The following is a 13,552-nucleotide window of genomic DNA, read 5'->3' as shown; positions in this document are numbered from 1 at the left end:
CTCTTTGTTGGTCTCTCTCTATTTCTCTATTTCCCTCCCTCTCTCTCTCTCTGTCTCTCTCTCTCTCTCTCTCTCTCTCTCTCTCTCTCTCTCTCTCTCTCTCTCTCTCTCTCTCTCTCTCTCTCTCTCTCTCTCTCTCTCTCTCTCTCTCTCTCTCTCTCTCTCTCTTTGTCTTCTCGCTCTGTCTTTACGGCGCTGATACACAATTTGCAATAGCCAACAATCTATTTTTCTCCTTCGCAACTTTTTCTCTCCATTTTTCAGTTTTTTTTTTATTTTTTATTTATTTTAGCTTTCGTCACCTGAAAACATGGTCTATCTGTAGTTAAAAATAATCTTTTTTATTCTCCTCAACCTTCATTTCTATCTCTTTCCCTCTATCTCTATCTTCATATCTCTCTCTCTCTTTTACTTCTCTTCAGTTTCATTTCAAGGAATCGACAGACTATTTGTAATAGTAAACAAGCTTTAGCTTTCCCTTCATGTTTATTTCTCTGTATCTCGTTCGCTCCCCCATATTTTATTAACAAAGGTTAGTTCTGCAGATGGAAACATTCAGCTATCGAAAAATGGCTACTGTAAGACAAAATAATTACTTGTGCCACTGCAAATTAGCCACTAACAGATTTTAAAAGAGAAAAACGAAAATGATTGAAGAAAGGCAAGAACAGAAAATTAAAATACATTGAATCACCCTAAAGCAGCGTTTCCACTTTTTCGGGCTGACACCAAAATAAAAAACTTTTTGGATCCTGAATCCATCTTTTTAGGTCTAATTATACCAGAAAACAGTGATTTTCTAGACTTTTTTCTGGGTTGTTTCAAAATTATGAAGTTTTTACCGCAGTGCCACATTTTTGCCAGTGTTGCCATGTAGCATCGTAAAAAAATGGCAAAAATAATTAGTGAAGCTTGACAAAGCTTTTCATTTGTAAGAACTCCAAACATTACCAATCTGTAGATTCTCAAAGACAACTACAGCCTTAAAGGAAGTTAAAGTACAACCTTAGTACAGACAACTACAACCATTAAAGTACACCCTTTTAAGCAGTTCGGTGCCTATGTTTTTGCTGATTTAACAATTTAAAACAACCAAATTGGGTTTTCAATGTCCTTGGTACTTCAGTCCCCGCTTATATTCAAACGATACCAAAGACACAAGCTTCACAAGAACCTTAGCTTAATCTATGTTTCATCACACATAGTAAAATTTGATTAAGTTACCCAAGCAAATTTTTTTTTTTGTCTTTTGTGACATACCTAGTTATATCAAAGTCAGCCTTTTTCGAATTATTTTTAGTAGAGCAGCGTGTTTGTGTTTGTATTGTCTTTTTTTTAAATCTCAGGGGTAAGGCACCTGAAAGTATACCGGCTCATTAAAACAAAAATCAAAAAAGGGAGAACAAAATGCTATATTGTTTCGAAACACAAAATGTAATGTTATGCATCAAGACATTTTGTTCGGGGGGGGGGGGTATACAAACAAAAACTTAAGAAACGCATCAAAAATTCGTTTATTTACATTTTTGTTCCTTTTTATGAGTCGACAAAAGTTACAGTGAGGCTTAAACCGGGTAGAACTTGATACGGTCCTGTTATGTATATAAGGCTTCATTCCCTAATTTTCAGCTCTTGAAATAATAAGAAAAGGTCTCTCGTTTCATTTATTCAGTTATATTTACTCTTATTTTTCTATTTTCCCTTGTCACTGTTTAGAAGCATGCCATCGCACGCTTAGGCTCGTCACACCTTAGGTTTTCCATACCTAAAGAATCTCAGTTCAAAAGAATACCAAAATATCTTCTTCGTCCGGTCAACCCCCGAAACTTTAGGAGGGTAGTAATTTAGTTTGTTTAATATAAATCTTAAATCTTATCCATAACGCAACCAGCTCTTTATTAAATTATATTTTCGTGCAAATAAAATTTGAATAATAAGGGGGGAGACGAAATTTCCAGGAATATAAAATATAAAATAAGTTACGCCAGGGGCATCGTACTTTTTCCAAGTGTTGGAAAATGTTACACTTTGGTATGTTTAGTCTTCTAAGGGGCCTTAAACGTTGTTCCCCACTATAAGTGACCTTGTATATTTCATATACAACTTGAATTTGATGGATATTCATTTTTATATAACTTATTAAATTAAGGAAACAAAGGCTACATGAATTTTATTTATTAATACCATATATTCATATTGAAATCACTATGTCAAATAAAAGCCACGAGCAGTATAAAAAAACTCGTATTTCCGAATAGGAATTGCCCACAAATCCCACCCCAGCTTCACAAATATATTTTAAATTTCCCTGTCATGTATAAGCCAAGTAAGATTCACCATATATCATATTTCACCACAAGTCCGAGACTAGACTACTTATCAAGAAGAAAAAGCAGTCAAGTATAGGATTTTCCAAAGCTAACAACAGGTTATTTATTGCAGTTACATCACTTTTTGAATGAATTAACTGTTACGTGACGTATCATTTCTGGGCTTCGAATAAATTAGCACTGGATTTTCCATATTTATTAATAAGCTTGTCTTGCAAAGTACTAGCGAGAGCATCAGCAGTTTTCTACACTTCGTTATGCAGAAAACTTCTTATACTTAATACGTAACAATAGAAAGAATCGAAATAGAAGCACAAGGGACTACCTGAACTGAGAGGGGGAGGCCCAGGGTATGGGTCTCTGGGAATCATATGAATTTTCAAACATTTGGCTGTTTTGACGGTTCCTTCCCTTTTTTTGCTTTTTAGAAGTAGCATCACAGGGATTCTAAGGGAAAATCATACGGACTTGTTAAGTAACCTGCCCCTACGATTAGGCATCTAACCAAGAAATTTGGGGGACGAGATTTCGGTAGTAGCTCATAATTGTCAAAACAAGCAAGTTATATTGAGCATGGGGGGGGTGTAAAAATACAGTGATTTTTGAACCAATAGAGCTCTCCTCCATCCCCCTACATCCCTGACTCTGACTTAGGCATGATAATTTCCGCTAACACCACTGCTATTAAAAGAGTTTATAATATGCTACCTTTTTTATCGGGATTTGTAAGGTTTTTAACAACTTACTGGAACAAGCCTAGTTTTAGCAACTTAATGGAACAAACCCTAGTTTAACCAACGATATAACTAACATCACTATAGATGGCTAGTTCGTACAACAGACCAGAATAACCTGGAGACAACAGTGCTTCTTAAAAAATGGAACGTTTGGCATCCCCCTTAATGATTATGTCTCGCTATTTCTTTACACTTGCCAAGCAAATTTTGTCTGTAACGTAGGCAGTACTAAGTAGGCTTGGCTTACAATTTAACGTTTCGTAAGTTTATGTTGTGTTATGGATAAGTCAATATAGCAGCTACAAACAGGAATTTCTGAATGAGCAATTGATAAATTTTTAACATGGATCTACAAACTTGTCCTGTGATCAGATATTGAATCCTCATCTCCATTCAAAATTTCATTTTTTTTTTTTTTTTTTTTTTTTTTTTTTAGTAGTTTGATAATGGTATTATGACGTTTTGACGATGAAAGAGATGATTTTGCGAATTTTATGTTAGCGTAAATTGTTCTTTCTTTCTTTTTCTTGTAAAAGTGTCAGGTATTCTCCGGCTCGCCCGGAATATGAAATTCAGATGTCGCGTGGGAATTAATTCAAACGTAAGCCCCGTTGGCCTAGTGTGAAAGGGCTTGTTTAAGTGTGAAAGTTTATGCTTAACGTAGCGTTACTACTTAGCATAGAAAATCACGTTCGTAGTGAGAAAGCCTGTTACAAGTGAAACGGAAAAATGTCAGTTTCTTTTGAAACCCAGATTAGTACAACCGTTCAAGTTCGGCTGATTGAAAGAAAAAGCAATCACGGACACTTCTATCTTCAAAACATTGCTGAAAGTTGAATAGTTAAAACAGACGGATTCCAGAAAAAATAAACATTCTTAAAGACTTGCAGAAGATACCAAATGGAAAATGGGTCTTATACATACCCCCAGCCGAAAAGATAGTAATCTGAAAAATATATGGCATTTCTCTGGTCTTTTAAGTAGTTTCCGTATCTAGAGGTGAGGTTACAGGGTTTAAATCTCCTCCCAATATTTTGTTCGACTTCTAAAAACGTAACAAAAATGCTTATAAACCGATTTTTGATGCGTTTCTAAGGCTTTTTACTGTGCCCTCTCCCCCCGAACAAAATCCTGGACGCACCCTTGACATCAGACATGTATACGGGGGAAGGGGCTCCTGGTCAGTGCCCCCTCCCGAAATATCCATATTTCTCTCATAGTTTCTTATATTTTACTCTGCAATTGGCTAGTTTTTGCACTTTTTTTTTAAAACTAGTGCTCCTTCACCACAGATATATAATTTGTCCTTGCGTTCCTACAAGAAAAAATTCTCTAACACAAGAGCAGTGTGATATTTTTTTTTATCAGGATGCTTCGAAAAAGAATAAGCTCATTAATGTCTGGATCCTTTTAAATAATCGGGCTTTCAATTCAGATGGCTTTGAAAGACAATCGGCAAGAGGGGGGAGAGGAGTTCCTTCATAGAAACATATCAGAGGGGATTATTGAAAAAAAAAATTATGAGAAAAATCCAGATACTACAAGAATTTGTATTTTTATAGATTTTGAGTCTCCCAGAGGGAGGAAACCCCAAGCCCATGGATTTTCTACGGATCAGTAAAAAATTCCCCCCTCTTAATAATAAATGAAATAGACCTTTTGGTCTTTAAGACCCCCTTTTTCAGGGAATACCCCTGATATATCAAACAAACTGACCTCTATGACCTTATATAAAACAATCTAATGCCAAAAAATTATGCAAATTTATCTTCCAGTTTAAATACCGTGACGTCAATACTATTGCGCGTAATTAAATCGAGGACCAACTTAGGGCCTATAAACACCAAACCGCCAGATATTTAAGGGAAAGACCACACTAAATCACTACTATGGACTATCTTATAGGCACTGAATAGAAAAACTATTAATCAAATCCAGGATCGAACTGAAGCCACGCAAAAGTAAACCAGTGAGAAGTCTACGGGCAAATTACCAAAGAATGTATTGCAAACCGCAAAGTTTATATTTCAAAGCGATAGGATATTAATCAGGTTCGAATGTTATTTTTCCTTTCGGCTCTGAACCAGGGGTCACAAACTTGTCACCGCCTGGGGTACATCTCCAGGCGCCATACGTGTCGCAAAGTTCCACAACGTGTAATACAGTTCTACAATGTGTGGCACAGTTCCACCACAGTTGGCAATCGCCACTTGGTATAGTTATTACTGAAAATCGGCGCCCCTTCGATTCTGAACATGTATATTTATCAGTAGTTATTCTAACTTGTAATGTAAGAATTTCACTGGAAATCATCATTTGAATGGCATGAGGGTGGAGACGATTTTCAAAACTATATCTGACCCCGAACGAATGCAACAGCCAATCAAGCCGATGCTCTCAAGCTTCTTCGAAAAAAAGAACAAGACAAAAGACGTAGCCTACCTGTTTCATTGCTGCCATTTTTTCTGCTTTTAGGCCGTCTAATTCGATGCGTGCTTTCATAGCTGCTTCAGCAGACTTCTCTTCATACCGCAATCCGTCGGATTGGAACGTTTTCTTCTGCGAATGGTTGGCAACTGCTTCTTCTGAACTGTAGCCTGAAACGTAATATTTAGGATATATAAACTGGTGCAACAATTATACAGACATATTTATAGGAGCACTTAGAGGGACAGGCTCAGTAACGGAGTTAGTTTTGGGGAGTTTTTTCATCCTCAAAGACATAATTTCTAGAGCTTTCAACTACGTTGAACAAAATGGCTGTCTCAAAATTTTCATTGGACGTGTTTGGGGAAATGGTGGGTGTGAGAGGGGGTTAGTTGCTCTCCAATTACTTTCGACTATTGAAGAGGACACTAGCCCTTTCAATTTCCAATTAAATGAGCCCTTTTTGAAGTTTCTACAACAACGCTTTCTATAAAACCTTCGTCGCCACTCAAGGCCGTACCCCGGATTTTTTTTTCGCAGGGTGTTTTACTCATGGATTTTTTTTCAGGGGGGGGGGGTACACAAAAAAAACGCATAAAAAATTGTTTATATCTATTTTCATTACTTTTTTACGAGTCGGACAAACATTTCAAGGGAGGGATTCAAACCCCCTCCCCCCCCTGGGTACGGCCTTCTTGCCACTAATCAAAATAACTCAAACCACTGCTTAACTTCACTGATTGACCTTCGTGATACCAGGTCAACTTGCACATAGGGGGAGATGAAGGGCATTCCGTTACGAAAGGTGAAAACCACGTAATATCTATACTTACTTTTTTCAAATTTTGACAAACAGTTTTGGAGTTGGTATGTCTTCTGAAAGAGATCTCCGCTGATCCGTGTCCTAATCAGAGGTGGTTTTAGAGAAGGTAAACAGAGGGGACACTTGCCCCAGGCACAGGAATTTAAGGGGCGCAAAGTTTCAAATAAACAATTAAACGGTTATAATCGTATTGTAGTTTTTTAGTTTTATTTTTATTAAAATTAAGTAACTGGGGCAGTTGGTGGTAAGTATAAGGAAAATGAATCCAAAATTTTCACCTTTCCAATATCTTGATCACTATTCCTTGAAAATAAAAGTAAGTAGATTAAATTTAAGCAATTCGAAGTCGAATTTTAAGGAAAACGCAAGTAGGCCTAGGCCTAGACCGAATAAAATTAGAAACAATCAATAGGGACGAGACTACTAATAATTTTGCAGAGGCTAAAGTAAGAAAATCGGTTTTAAACAAATGGAAAATTTTATTGATAAATGAAATTTTTTGTTGAAATTTGGCCTGAAATTTTTGGGACAGTATTGGGGGAACTTTACGCTTATCAATATTTTGCCCCGCGCGCAAGACAGGCTAGTACTGCCACTGGTCCTAATGTCACCCTTTACCTGAAAATGTTTTTTTTTCTTTATTATTTTTTTTAAGTGGAGAAACGTGCAAGAGGATTATGACTCCCTTATTTTTCAATGAATGGCTCAGTTTGGGAACAAGGGCCGCATAAACAATAGTAAAATATGACACGAGTATGTCATCATCGAGTATGTCCTCGAAACATTACAGCCATTTACTACATTGTTTGTTCATTCTTTACAGCATATACGGCACATGTCTATTTGCCCACAACCCTGCAATACCCCAAGGTGGTACTGGTGCTTTATACGGACACTTCTAAAAAGTCAAGTTTGGTTAATGCTAATGAAATAAAATAAAATAGAATGAAAATATAATAATTTAGAAACAAATTTTGGCTATATATTTGCCCATTAGGGGGGTAAAGCATTGCATACATTAAATATGTAACCTAACCTAACCTAGGTACCTTTTTCCCCCTCTAAACCCCAAAAACAATTGTAACTCATTGAGAAACCACGGCTTTGCAGTCATTTATGTATAGCGGTCTCTTGGGAAAAGCTTGTTTGACGGATTTTTCGTGACTGGTTTCCTTGTACAATATATAAAAGTGTCCCTATAACGTACCAGTATCCCCGAGGTCACAGAGGTCCAGCAGAAAATCAGGTACTTACATGTTATAGTGACCACACTCAAGAAGTGAAGTTAGGTGAATCTTAATGAAATATACCAGAATATAATACTTTAGTAACGAAACTATGGACACTACAGCCGAGAATTATGGAAAGCAGGCCACCCAGAACACTTTATATTAAAACCATATCTATATATTGAATATTCAATTAAAATATACCTGCATAGTTCTTTATCTCGCTCAAGCTAAGCTGATTATCCCCAAGTTGACACAGAAAACCGTTTCATTAGAGATCAAGAACAAAGTGTGGTCGCTACAACACGTAAGTACCTCTGCGAAGGGGTAGGGTACAATGTCCCACTGAGGTCCCAAAATGTGTGATATAAACGGAAGTTTTGTCTTTTACGGAGATAAGAATGCGGTTTCAACGGTATGACACTCTCAACAAAATTACTGAATCTTCGCTCAGCCCCTACAGAACAAAATTGGAATGACTTCCCCGCGTTCGGGATCTTATTTTTTTTACGACTGTAAGAAATGTCCTTCTAATTTTAGAATTAATATCGAGTTGCTATGAATTTGCTAGAATCCAGTTTAAACCAATACCCTTTCAGAGTATAATTGAACCCGATAAACCTATTTGCAAACATAGACACACCCTTTCTTAGAAGTATTGAATTTAGCTTCACTTGTTTGGCAAATAAGGGGAGGATACGGGAAGGCGTCAGGACATCGACACGTCAGGATACGGGAAGGAGTCAGGACATCAACACGTCAGGACTACTACGTTCAGGACATCGACAAAATCCATAACAACATCGAAAAAAAATCTGTCAGAACATCGACAGTCATAACATCGACACGCCAGGACATCGACAACCACAATCGCTACCCGTCAGAACATCGACATGTCAGTTCATCGACAGTCAAAATCACTACCCGTCAGAACGTCGACAGTCACAACATCGACACGTCAGTTCATCGATAGTCACAATCGCTAACCTGTCAGAACGTTGACAGTCATAACATCGACACGTCATAACATCAATTTTTTTTTCCTAACGATAATCCGTCAGAACTAATAAACCATCAAAACGTTGACAGTCATAACATCGACACGTCATAAAATCTAAAAAAATTTCAGAACGAAAATCCGTCAGAACCACTAACCGTCAGAACGTCGACAGTCATAACATGTAACGTCATAACATGTAAAATTTTTAAACTTTAGTTTTTTGGGGTTTAGGGGGGGAAGATACCTAGGTTAGGTTACGTATTTAATATATGCTATACTTTACCCCCACCCCCCGGATGTGCAAATATATAGCCGAAATTTGTTTCTAAACTATTACAGGCCTACAGTTATTACTATTGTATAAACTTAAAAAAAATTTTATAGCGAAAATCCGTCAGATCCACTAACCATCGGAAAGTCGACAGTCATAGTATCGACATGTCATAACATCTAAAAAATTCTTGATAACGAAAATCCGTCAAAACCCCTAACAGTCAGAACGCCGACAGTCATAACATCGACACAAAAAAGCATCTAATTTTTTTTAGATGCTATGACTTGTCGATGTTATGACTGTCAACGTTCTGACGGGGTAGCGATTTTTACTGTCGATGGACAGACGCGTTGATGTTATGACTGTCGACGTTCCGACGGGTAGCGATTGTGACTGTCGATGTCCTGACGTGTCGATGTTATGACTGTCGATGTCCTGACGTGTCGATGTTCTGACAGATTTTCCTTTTTAATAAAATGACGTTTTGTGCTTGTGACGGTTGTTCGAAGTGGTAGCACACCGGAGGATACATGTTTTTATATAGAGAGACACTGACCAGACCACAGTAGACAGAATATACCCAGTAAGCTTATCGCAGATTATTTCTGGTCTTCGTGAACAAAAATCTCCTCCCACTTATTTATACAAAGATGAGAATGCAGGTTAGTCTGTTTCCGTTTGTTTCAATGCACTTTGATGGAAATGGAAACAGACGGAAACAGACTAACCTGCATTCTCATCGTTGTAGAAATAAGTGGGAGGAGCTTTTTGTTCACGAAGACCGGGTTTTTATAATGGGTGAGATAGAGAATGATCATACTGCTAATTATATAAACTGTGGACCAGACCAAGGAACTCAGTTGGCGTTATGGCTTTGCTCAATCTTCTTGCATGTATTTATATATACGATGTAAGTCTAACATGTTCCTTGCTATTTCTTATTTTTATTATGTTAAATCCTAGCAAAGGGGTGTATACCCAAGTTCTTTAATAATATTATTAGGTTATTTAAATCAAGGACTGTCACCCTGGTTATATTAGTTATGATGCCTCCTTTTCTTCAACAATTATGAAATTTCACTTCTAGCCAATACAAAAACAAGAATTGATCTTTAATTTCTGATTGTGAATAATAAATGTTGAATTTTCAATTATAAGGAAATAACTAATAGTAATTAATTAAAATTCTCTTCTTTGATAATAAAATCCTAGTTTTTCCTATACCTAAGTTATCTTGTTTATTTTATTACGATGTTAGGATTTTGTCAAGGTATCTCTCTCACTTGGTTCATTTCTTTCATTCGAGGCTTAATTAGGAGTATTCGGGTCTCATGGCTGAGTTTGGACATGGAGTCATCGCCAAGAATCCCTCCCCCTCTTACACGACTATGTTGTCTAGAAGTCTTAAGATTTCAGGCCATGAGGTTTAATTTTTTTTTTTTTTTTTTTTTTGTTACAAAGATGCCTCCTTCAAGTCTTGTGGAATGGCGAAGGTGCCCTACTGCCCAGCCTAGGGATCAAGATGATTTAGCCTAGGAAGGGAAGCACTGAGGGTGTACCTTTATACATTACACAAAGATGTTCAGCGAAATGTGCACCAAAACGGGATGTTTTTCAATGTCTTGTATTGATTAAAATACGTTTTCTGATGCTCTTTGCATCAGTTTGTCCCAAACCTCGTTATTTGCATCAACAATATACACCGCCAATTGAGTCAAATCCTAACAACTACCACCTTTCTAGTTTTATTAATTGTAAACAAATAGTACATCGATGATAAACACTAATGCACGTTCTCATGGAATTTTTAACGTGAATAATTTAATTACTAACAACGATGTATCCGTTCTTTTAACCGCAAATAATCATTAAGCTTCTCGTAACCAGGGACGAGGTGGCCGAGTGGTTAAGGCGTTGGACTGCTAATCCAATGTGCTCTGCACGCGTGGGTTCGAATCCCATCCTCGTCGATTTTTTACTGGCCGGCAATGAATCGTGGCTAAACTAAAAAGGGATTTTATTACAAGTGACGCTTTAACTTTTGACACTAAACCATCAATGTTAATATTTGAAACAATTAATATTTGTTAATATTTTTAAAGACCCAAAACTTAAACACTTGGGATTTTTTTTTACTAATAAAGATTAAGTGAAATCGAAAGACAAGGATCAATACAGACAATTTTACATTATCATTCTACAATTATCTATCATAAATTATTAATCTTAAACAATATCAAGAACAAACGGGTGACCAAGTGTTTCCAAACTAAATCTAAACGAAGTCGACCGATTCCCACCGCTCAATTAATATCCCTTAGATTCATAGCAGGTGCGTATAATTCGCTTTAAAGCGATCCTACTTTCGATTGTTTTGGGTACCTGTCTGAATGACTGTATTTTAAACAGTAAAAAAATGGTTCAGGACTTAAATAATAGAAAGGTTGAGATGGTAAGGACACGTTCTGTGGATGAAGGATGACAGATTGCCAAAGATTGTCTTGTTCGGTCAACCATCTAGGGCCAAGCGAAAAGCAGATCTTCCCCAAATCGGGTGGGAGGAGGTCGTAAAGAAAGATTTAAGGGAAACTGGAAAAATTGGGGGGGAGGGAGGGTAAAGAGGGAAACTTGAATAGATCGCGGTGGAGGAGCAGCGCGCGTAGCTGTGTTGGGCTCAGGGGAATTTTTGCTGCTATGAGTAGTTAGCAGTATTATTAGTTGTAGCAGTTACTCTCAGCGGGGTAGTCCAAGAATTATTCAGGTTAAGTTATGACCCAAAAAGTACGATTGACTTACCAGAGCAAAAACCTGCGCTAGAGTTTACACAAAAAAATCCCCATCGCCATCTAGCACTTGACGTTTTTCTGCATTTTTTCGGTGTAATAATAAGATAATATTAGTGTGGTATAGTAACAAGTGTCAGATATCGTTTTCTAAAAAGAACTCAGTTACAAAGCTTGGGAAAAATGTCAAGAAACACCTAGCGTTAGATGACGTTGGTGACTATTTCGTTGACATTAGCGCCAGTTTCAACTCTCTTTGTTATGATCTTTTAGACTTTATTAAGTGAATGAAGTTCCGTCAGTGACTGGAGAAAATTGCGTCACAGAGGGATGTGGCATCAGGATGCTAGAGAATAAGAGATGTATAGGTGGAACTTTACTAAAAAAAAGGCAGGAAATCTCTGCCTTAAATTAAATACAAATCTTAGGTAGAAACAGTTCTAATCTTTAAGGGAGAGGAGATAAGGGATTTCCAAAACCGAAGGAGGGTCTGTAAACTCAGTGTAATCTTTTTTTTTTGCTCGATAACCCTTTTAATCCATTGCAAAATAGCTCACGGTTACACAGTAGATTAGATTAGCAGCTTCAAGGCCATATCAAGGCACCTAGTCCTTTTTTTAAACTAAGAAATAAGCTTATTAACGAAAATATATAGCCAGCTACACTAAGTTTTACATTATAGGGTGAAAGGGGGAGGGGGGGTATTAAAGTTTTGTATCGTTACACACTTTTCATTTTTCTCATTTTATGACATTTTGTTCAAACGTACTTCTAAGAAACCCAACTGTCGTTGGGTTCCATGCCCCTGCTATAGTATACTTCTTAAACTGAACACGGGTTGGCTGAGGTCTTTGCCGAAACATTCGGGGTTTCATAAAATTGTATTGGCTTTAATTTTTATTGGTTTAGTTTATGTTCACTATAAATTCCCAAGCACGTACCTTAACAGATGGGTAGATGAATTATGCAATATTTGAAAAAAAATACAGGAGCAAAACTTTTGGAAGAGCAAGAGCCATTATAAAACAAAACAGACACCCTGTTTTAGGCTCCACAATTATAGAGAATGCAGCTTTAATTTTTTTTTTATGTTTTCAAATGAAAAAATGTTCGTCTAACAAAAATAGAAACCGGTCAAAAATTGATCTCTTGCCACTATTTATCTTTATAGGCAAGTAGTCACATGCTTCTTCTGATTTCTAGATGGCATTCCTACATATAAAAATTTTCAAAACATCAATCTTCACCATTAATAATTACAGCATTTTAGAATGAAAATAAACATCTCACAGTAAATATTGGCAAGAACTTCCAGTTTTGTGTTAAAGAAACACGCCTTTTCAATATTAGAAAAAAAAAAAATTTGGTCATATGAATAGATGTGAAAGTTACATGATGGTGAGGATTTGTGAGCAGTGATACTTTCATCAATCACTATGCTTTCGATTGAAATGATGACACTATCGTGCAGCAGCACTGAGCTGGTATGTGATCTTTCCAAAAGCCGATATGTTTACTAGACAAACGTTTAACAGGACAAGGAAAATTGATCATCAATTTTTTACTGTTAAATGATCAATTCTTCGAGAAAAAAAAGTTTTAGGGCAGTACTTTGACCACCTCTGAATTTTGAAGTTTTTTTTTCGAGATTTCCCAAAAGAAAATAAGGTTCTTCGAATTCAGAGTCCGTAAGTCGAAAAGTTTTACCACGAAAGTTAAATAATTAATTCTTGATAAGGTTAATTTTTGGGAACATTTCAGAGAATAATTTATTCGGGGGAATTATGGATAAACCAAAAAAACTCAGGGATAGTCGAAGTACCTTTCCAGGGTTTCAAGACATGACGCTGAGAATTTCGTATCAAAAGCTCCATTTTCAAGCTATTTCTGCGACAAAAATGGAATGCATTAGATTTTGGAAAAGGCCAAAACCTTAAATGCTTTTAATA

The 13,552-nt window shown here is 36.7% G+C and overlaps 1 protein-coding gene and 1 non-coding gene across 6 annotated transcripts in view; one reads left to right on the top strand and one right to left on the bottom strand.

Moving 5' to 3' along the window:
• The window catches only part of Sarm (sterile alpha and armadillo motif), a 287,951-nt gene that overhangs the window by 83,673 nt on the left and 190,726 nt on the right, over positions 1-13,552 (bottom strand). For all 5 annotated transcript variants that reach the window (XM_089086326.1, XM_089086327.1, XM_089086329.1 and 2 more), the window contains one exon: positions 5,510-5,664. In XM_089086326.1, coding sequence (XP_088942452.1) covers positions 5,510-5,664 — 155 coding nt within the window. The remainder of the gene's footprint in view (positions 1-5,509; positions 5,665-13,552) is intronic.
• Positions 10,709-10,790, top strand: TRNAS-GCU (transfer RNA serine (anticodon GCU)). The gene has a single exon. It is a non-coding gene; the product is annotated as a tRNA-Ser (tRNA).

This window comes from Artemia sp. Qi Xiang Cuo, chromosome 3 (genome assembly GCF_049724085.1).
Source record: "Artemia sp. Qi Xiang Cuo chromosome 3, ASM4972408v1, whole genome shotgun sequence".
Classification (NCBI taxonomy): Eukaryota; Metazoa; Arthropoda; class Branchiopoda; order Anostraca; family Artemiidae; genus Artemia; species Artemia sp. Qi Xiang Cuo.
Note: the sequence above shows the minus strand (reverse complement) of the source record. Positions and strands in the feature narration are given on the sequence as shown.